General features: G+C 46.6%; 2 protein-coding genes across 2 annotated transcripts; both read left to right on the top strand.

The window, feature by feature from the left end:
- The first annotated feature begins 2,185 nt into the window (after positions 1 to 2,185).
- Positions 2,186 to 4,484, top strand: LOC136531280 (uncharacterized). The gene is made up of 2 exons (XM_066523948.1): positions 2,186 to 2,781; positions 4,400 to 4,484. Exon 1 carries the CDS (start codon positions 2,186 to 2,188, stop codon positions 2,777 to 2,779), a length of 594 nt encoding a protein of 197 aa, XP_066380045.1. The 3' UTR covers positions 2,780 to 2,781; positions 4,400 to 4,484.
- On the top strand, positions 3,720 to 5,652 carry LOC136531282 (noroxomaritidine synthase-like). The gene is made up of 2 exons (XM_066523950.1): positions 3,720 to 4,910; positions 5,018 to 5,652. The coding sequence occupies exons 1-2, from the start codon at positions 3,790 to 3,792 to the stop codon at positions 5,427 to 5,429; spliced, it is 1,533 nt and encodes a 510-aa protein (XP_066380047.1). The 5' UTR covers positions 3,720 to 3,789; the 3' UTR covers positions 5,430 to 5,652.
- The last annotated feature ends 2,712 nt before the right edge of the window (positions 5,653 to 8,364 follow it).

The raw sequence follows: 8,364 nt of genomic DNA on the forward strand, positions 1-8,364 counted from the left end.
AAGTCAACCGCCGGTATATCCATAATCGAATTGAATATCAACGTAATGATGTGGATCGGCGGTTAAAAAGTAGAAGCATTCATGATTGGCTTAGAAAGCGAGTTGTTGATCAGAACTGGACCGATTATGAAGAAGATGATGAAGAGTATATTTGGTAGGAAGGACAGTGGTGTCCAGGAGGTTTAATAAGAAGTCAGAAGAGGAGAGTACAACGTCTAAGGAACAGAGAATTAGAACAAACCCAGAAATCTAAACCGCAAGTATGGTGTGCTAAACAAATAGCCGATAAGGGTCAACCATCGGCTAATATTCAAATGGCTTTTTCTTTTACCATCTGAATTTAAAGCTCCAACATATCAAGAAGTTTATTCGGACTTTGATGAATCAGAGTATGAAGAGATGGTAGCCCAGTTGACATTGATACAGCAAGCTATATTTGATAAACCAATTAAGCATCGGCATTTGAAGGCTTTATATGTGAAAGGTGTTGTCGATGGGAAGCCGATGAGTAAAATGTTGGTTGATGGAGGTGCTTCTGTTAATCTGATGACTTATACTACTTTTCGTAAGCTTGGTAAAGGACCGGAAGATCTGATTGAGATTGACATGATGCTTAAGGAGTTTGGGGGTAATGCGTCCAAGACCAGGGGGCAATAAATGTTGAATTGACAATTGGAAGCATAACTTTGCTCACTACATTCTTTGTTATTGATAGAAATGGTTCATACAGTTTACTCCTTAGGTCATGATTAGATTCATGTCAATTGTTGTGTACCATTGACTATGCATCAATGTTTGATTCAGTGGCATGGAAATAATGTTGAGCTAGTTCATGCTGATGATTCTGTGAGTATAGCAACAGCTGATCCAATGTATTAGGAACTAGAAGATTTTGAGTATTCTTCTAGCAAACAATGGGAAGGAGGCTTCATTAGGATCAATGATGAAGGCCAACAGCCAATTCCGAGCAGTCGGTTCTGAAAGTTTGTTTTAATAGATAATCTAATAGATGGTACAGATGGTAAACTAGGACATGGCTTTACGTCGGCCGATGAGTTAGAAGAAATAGATATTGGTCCTTGAGATAGGCCTATGCCGACGTATGTGAGTGCTAAATTAAATCCTGAGTATAAACAAGAATTGATAGATTTGTTAAAGGAATTTAAAGATTATTTTGCTTGGGAATATTATGAAATACCTGGTTTAGATCGGTCAATTATTGAGCATCGGTTGCCAATCAAATCTAGATATTGGCCATTTAAACAAGCTCCAAGGAGATTTAATTCAAATGTTCTTGATGACATTAAAGAGACTGAAAGACTACTAGAAGCAAAAATTTATCTGACCTTGCCGATATGCGGAGTGGGTATTGAGTGTAGTTCCTATGTATACGAAAAATAGGAAGTTGAGAGTCTGTATTGATTTTAGAGATTTGAACAAGGCTACACCGATGGATGGTTATCTGATACCAGTAGTCGATATGTTAGAAGATGCAGCGGCTGGGCACAAGGTAATTAGTTTTATAGATGGTAATCTAGGTTATAATCAAATTTTTATGGCTGAAGAAGACATAGCAAAAACAGCCTTTAGGTGTCCCGGTGCAATCGGCTTATTTGAATGGGTTGTAATGACTTTTGAATTGAAAAATGCTGGTACAACTTATGAGAGGGCGATGAATTATATTTTCCATAAGTTGATCGGCAAGATTGTTGAGAATCTATATTGATGATGTGGTGGTGAAATCCAAAGGGTACAAAGAACATCTGCTGGTCTGCGAGAGACTTTGGAGTGCACAAGAAAACATGGTTTAAAGATAAATCCTAATAAGTGTGCCTTTGAAGTATCAGCTGGACAATTTTTAGATTTTATGGTCCACGAGAGAGGAATTGAGATTGGTCAGAAAAGTATAAAAGCAATTGACGAGCCAGTACCACCAACTAATAAAACAGAATTACAATCTTTGCTTGGTAGGATTAATTTCATCAGAAGATTTATTTTAAATATGTCAGAAAGGATTCTACCATTTTCTCCTTTGTTGAAGTTAAAAAATGATCAAGAATTTAAATAGGGTGACGTGCAACAAAAAACGTTTGAGAAGATAAAAGAGTATATAAAATCTCCACCTGTACTGGTTCCTCCTCATCAAGGTAAGCCTTTTAAGTTGTACGTGTCGGCTGATAGCTAAATGATTGGATCAGCCTTGATACAAGAGTTTGAAGGAAAGGAACGGGTTGTTTTCTATTTAAGTAGAAGACTTTTGGAAGAGCAGCTCGGGAAGGAGAGCGAGGAGGCGACTGAGTCCGCCGAGGCAATGGAGCAAATCGAGGAGGAGCCAAAGGAGGGCGGCGACCCCGCCGAGGCAATGGAGAAGGATGGAGAGGAGGCGGAGGCCGAAGAGGGGGCGTCGCTGCGGCCGGCGCTGCCGGTGGGCAGGGTGAAGCGGATCATGTGGGTGGACCGGGAAATCAAGAAGGTGACGAGCGAGGCAGCGCTGCTCATCACCGCCGCCACCGAGCTCTTCCTGGGCAGCCTCACGATAGGGGCCCACACCGCGGCGTCGCAGCGGGGCCGACCCACGGTCCGTGCAGTGCACGTCCGGGCCGCGGCCCGCATGCACCGGCCCACGACAGACTTCCTCCTTGACTGCCTCGCTGCCAAAGAGGAGGCTCCCTGTGCCCGCAAGACCGCGGGATCAGCCGGTGGTGGCGGCGGAGGGGAAGCGAAGCCGCTGCCGCGTGGGACCCGCCGCATCGATGCCTTCTTCCAGAAGGTTACCTAGAGGTGTCTCTCTCTGCGTATGCGCTTCCAAATTGGTGATCTAAATGTTTACTTCAAAATGCTATGTGTGCTGTGATGAATCTATGAACTGGCAATTAAATTACGCATTTCTCTTTCTCTGATTCGTTGCAGTTGCTTATTTTCTGCGATGACTGTGTGAGCCCATACCTTGACCATGCAAATTTGATGGCAATTTGGCTCTTCTGCCTTGTTAGACTGAATGGTTCAATGTGCGCATCACTTTTGGGGATGTTTAGAACTAGCACATGATGATAGCTGTAATAAGGTTAAGGAAAATGTTAATTTTCAACTAGCGCATTATGATAGCTATAAGGTTGGCACTAGCAATGTTTTCGCATGGAAAATTGATGACATTTTTGTGTACCATAATTCTTTGAGAGTTTGATATGATGCTCCCCTTGTAGCCAATGTGTCTCTAGTTAGGAAACCAAGGCGTGTCGGTATCATTCAAGCTTGCCGATAGCATACTGCAATGGGACATACGACACCACCACAAAATTTGCATGAGGAATTCTGCGTCTGCATCTCGGAATACCACACTTTTTGAGTGTTGGCACAGAACACTAGTTGAGCTTATGTTTTAGGCTTTCGGAAACATTATGTTCCCTGCCACAATAATGCCAACTTGAGCGCCAAAAAGAGTACTAGCTGGACCGTTAACGGTAATTGTATGTACCAGGTCAATTTAACGGCATATCGCTAGGTGTAAAAGGTTAATAATTCAAGCGCAAAATCAAATGCCAGACAAATTTAGATGTTGTATGGTATATAAATAATCTGACCTCCACAAGTTTAGCATCTCATTTTGAGGCATATGAATGTCATGAGTCCTGAACTCAAGGATACCAATCCCACAAGAAACTCAATGCACATAGGTAGCTTCTTATAGTACCCTAAAGCCATACATTTCAAATTTGCAATCCAAAAGTGAAGCCTAGGCATATTGCTGCATGCTCTTCTTCCCTCTGCAACTCATAACCTTGCACAACCATGGGCTCCCTCTGGAGCTTAATTCATTCCTATCCAGATGTCTGCATAGCCATCATCTGCTTCTTCGGGCTTTCCATTTTCCGCTTCATCCAGCAGAGCCAGAAGAGCTGCATCCCTGTGAACTGGCCTGTTGTTGGGATGCTCCCCTTCATCGTCGTGAGTAGGCACTGCATTCATGACAAGGTCATGGGTCTGCTACGCGAGGCAGGGTGCACATTCTTCTTCTTTGGCCCGTGGTTTCTGGACATGAACTTCTTGATCACCTGTGATCCAGCCACAGTAAACCACTGCCTCAACACCCACTTCGAGAAGTACCCAAAAGGCAGAGAGTTTGCTGAGATGTTTGACATTCTAGGTGATGGTCTCCTTGTGGCAGATTCTGAATCCTGGGAGTATCAGCGCCGTGTAGCAACTTCTATCTTTGGTGGCCGTGCCTTTCGATCCTTTGTGATGTCCACAATCACAAGAAAGGTTGGCAATGTCTTGCTACCTTACCTTGATCACATGGCCAAGCATGGTTCAGAGGTTGAGCTGGAGGACGTCTTCATGAGACTCTCGCTCGATATCTCATACTGTACAGTTTTTTCAACTGACCTTGGCTGCTTATCAGTGTCTTCTCCCATGCCTGTGTTTGGCTGCGCCTCAAAGGAAGCGGAAGAGGCAATGCTGTTCAGACACATGGTACCGTCAAAGCTGTGGAAGCTCATGAGGTGGCTCAATGTTGGGACAGAGAAGAAGCTTGCTCATGCGAAGGTGGTGATCAATCAGTTCATCTACGAGGAGATTGCCAAACGGAAGGCACAGGGGAGCAATGGATGCCAGGCAGATATACTCTCCATGTACATGAAAGTGACCTTGGATCCCAGCATGAGCGAGCAGCAGAAGACAGACTTCGTCCGTGACACTGCTGTGGGGTTCATCCTTGCTGGGAATGACCTCATTGCCGTCACGCTCACGTGGTTCTTCTACATGATGTGCAAGCACCCAAAAGTCGAGGCAAGGATACTCGAGGAGCTCAAGGACCTGCAGAGCAGTAGCTGGCCTGGGGACTTCTCTGTCTTTGAGTGCGATGCACTCAGGTCTGCAGTTTACCTCCAGGCTGCCCTCCTTGAGACACTTAGGTTAGACTTTCTGCTGCTCCGTCGGTCTCCTAGGCTGCTGGTACTATCTTGGAAACAAAGCTGGTCTGACCTTAACTATCTAACTGCGGAGTACTGTATGTTTTCAGGCTTTTCCCTGCAACACCATTTGAGGAGAAGGAGGCCCATGTTGATGACATCCTACCAAATGGCACCAAGGTGACAAAGGGCACAAGGATCATCTTTTCACTCTACGCCATGGGGAGAATAGAAGGGATATGGGGCAAGGACTGCATGGAGTTCAGGCCAGAGCGGTGGGTGTCCAAGAGTGGCCGCCTCCGGCATGAACCAAGCTACAAGTTCATGTCCTTCAACTCTGGACCCAGGAGCTGCATCGGCAAGGACGTCAGCCTCAGCAACATGAAGATCACAGCTGCATCCATCATACACAACTTCAAGGTCGAGCTGGTCAAAGGGCATGAAGTGATGCCACAGAGCTCTGTCATACTCCACACTCAGAACGGGATGACGGTTAGTCTCAAGAGAAGGGTGGCAGGCTGATGTCTGGTTAACCCGCTTATGCACATGTAGACGTGAAACCATATATCTGGAGTTGTTAGAATTTGAGCTTGTAATATGAACATATATACTATGGTGGTGAATGCTTTTAGTCTGATTTAGGAGCAAATAGTATGGTAATTATTGGTGTCAATGTGTGATGGCTTCTTACTTGATTGTATGTAAACTATAGACCTGTTAAGAACAATGCAAATTTACATTCTTTGTCTTCTTTCTGTGTCTATGGACCTCTCTAATCTTATATGTTCCAAGTTCCAACACCAACTGAATTGGTTGGGATCATGTCAGCCTACAACCTATCCCATCTTTTGTCACAGGAGGGTACACGGCGTACACATGATGCTGCTGACATATGCCCGTATTTTTTACTATTTGGCCCTTTTTTCCAAAGAAAATTTATGTTTGGCTCATGGGAGACTTAAACTCATCTTTGGACTCTGAGGGTCGACGCCATGAGTCCTGGCGCCAAGATAACACGTCTCGGCGCCACAGATCTTGACGCCGAGGTGCCTGGTCGTGCACTGCAGGAAATCCTAGGTGGCGTTGACATGGCCAATACCTCGGCGCCGCAGATTTTAGCACCGAGCTCTACGACGCCGAGCTCGGTGCCATGTATTCTGGTGCCGAGCATGCATTTAAAGCAGGCGTCAGTATCGCATGTCTCCATCCACCAAGGACTTCGCCTCGTCGACCGGTGCGGCGCTGCGTCCCACGGACTCACGGAGCAAGCAGAGGAAGGAGAAGCCGAAGCGAGCGAAACGATTCGAATCCATCTCGATCACGTAGTAGTAGCAGCATCCGCCGGCGCACCTGGGCTGGAACGCACGCCGACACGGCAGCATCCGCCGGCGCTGCACTAGGATGGATCTTTTCTTCGCCGGGAGGCAGAACGGGGAGTCTGCCACCTCCACCCGCGGCGCCACGATTGCTCTCTTCTTCACCGGGAGGCAAATAGCGACGGCTGCCTCCTCCGGCGGCTGCGGCGGCGGCAGCACGCGCTTCTTGGCCGGCAGCAGCACGCTGGGAGTCGATCCGAGGTGGGAGCCGACGTGCCTGAATCGCTTCGATGGCGGCAGGTCGCGGACGCTGTCGCTCGCAATGCCGTTCTTGGCGATCTCCATGGACGACTGGTGGACGGCGAGACGGATGAGCTCAAAGATTAGGGAGTAAGCCAGAGGAGAAGACTTTTTTGAGCACGGGAATTCGGAACGGAGGGAAAGGACAAGGGTTTAAAGATCGCGGGAGCCCGAAAGTTTTTCGGGGTTGGGTGTTGAACGGCCAGAAGCAGAGGCGGAGAGCGCGGCTTGGTGGGAAGTCGAAATCGAAAGGGGAGTCGACGGCGTCTCTCGTTTTGGGTTTGAAATTTCGAAATGGGCGGAGCGTTTCTGCTGCGAGCGAGAGGGAGCGGCGAGTGAGGGAAGAGGATTTTGTGTCTTGTCGGCTCACGGTTGGCCGATAGGACACTATCTGGCCTGGCCGGGGGCCAGTCGGCTACTGCCCTGCCGGATATGATCCTAACGGCCCTCGAGTTGCCAATAGGGTACCTATCGGCTATCCATAAGCCGACATGATGCTATATTTACAATTCTCACAATTGCTAATGCAATTATTCATCAAAAAATATTATTTAAAATAAATCGCCCTTCCCCAATCCCCACTGCAAAAAAACGAGCGGCAGCTGTGCCAACCCTCAATACTTGAGTCGGTTTGTTCCGAACGACCGAGCACAGTGAACCGAATGAAAATCAATGCTTCTATCTGACACGCACAGTTCTAATCCTTTGTCAGGGCCTGTTTGGTTCATTACTTTCATGGATCCGATCACTTGCTGCCGCTTTCTTCACTAGTACTGCTACAGCTTGACTTCAAGGGATTTAATAGCAGTATAAAAAGGAAATGAATGCCTTTCATGCGTGTAGATAGGCTGCACTAGTACTGCCCATCGATCTGGGGACGTGTTTGGTAGGTCATGCGTAACGCGGAGAGACGGGTGATTTGGTTGGACTGATTTCCTTTGCCGGTGCGGAAGTGCTGGTACGTCCGGACCTGGGCGCGCTACACTCCCTTTCATGCTTCTCGCGGGGCTCGCGACGCCCTAGCGACAAGAGAGAGAGTCACGTGATAGAATCTCTAGAAATAACACATCTTCGTCTATCAGACATTAAGCATCTCGAAAATAAGATATATTGGACTAATCCATGTTTTTTCTTCAGGATCCAATAATAAGAATAAGTTTATAATACTTAGTTCATTTCATACAATAAGAGTTCTTATAAATACATTATTACAATACCAAGTTCAGAGTGCGGAATTTAAACAGAGGAATTACAATAAACGTCTAATGATAAGGTACAAGGATCCGTCTGTGCCCACCAGAAGAGTCAAGCTGCACCTGTAACAGAGGTAAACAAACCCTGAGTACACAATGTACTCACAAGACTTACCCGACTAGTGAAAATAATTTTCCGACTTCAACGGATATGATAAGCTTTATGGTGCTATATCATAGACAAGTCGTACCGGTTTACCCGGTGATTCGCGAATCAATGTAGCCCAGCTAGGTACCTCGAAACACACGCCCCGCTTGTACCCTAGGCACAAGCAAGATCAACCCACCACTCTCCTGTCAAGGAGTCTAGGTCCCCGTCCAAACTTAAACTCAGCCCCCACACATGAGTCTCGGACTCAGTGTGGTGCTTAGACCTCCACCTTCTCCGCCTCTAATCAGTCGATCCGAAAAGAGCCGGAACCCACGACAAGAGAGCAACGAGCCTTCTCTACTACCATAAATAAGTATGTGCTCAGGATAATAAGTCTATGACCTGACTAGAATCCAATGCAACTGATCGGACCTTAATCGACACGAACAGGGAAAACAGTGTAACCAAGCTATGCCCCGTTGACCGCGGGACACAAC

Source organism: Miscanthus floridulus, unplaced genomic scaffold (assembly GCF_019320115.1).
Source record: "Miscanthus floridulus cultivar M001 unplaced genomic scaffold, ASM1932011v1 fs_316_1_2, whole genome shotgun sequence".
Classification (NCBI taxonomy): Eukaryota; Viridiplantae; Streptophyta; class Magnoliopsida; order Poales; family Poaceae; genus Miscanthus; species Miscanthus floridulus.

Bases quoted from the DNA above. Each gene is read 5' to 3' on its own strand.
- LOC136531280 (XM_066523948.1), top strand. From the start codon at position 2,186: ATGATTGGATCAGCCTTGATACAAGAGTTTGAAGGAAAGGAACGGGTT.
- LOC136531282 (XM_066523950.1), top strand. From the start codon at position 3,790: ATGGGCTCCCTCTGGAGCTTAATTCATTCCTATCCAGATGTCTGCATA. The intron at 4,911-5,017 runs GTTAGACTTTCT...GTATGTTTTCAG, and splicing joins GCCCTCCTTGAGACACTTAG to GCTTTTCCCTGCAACACCAT.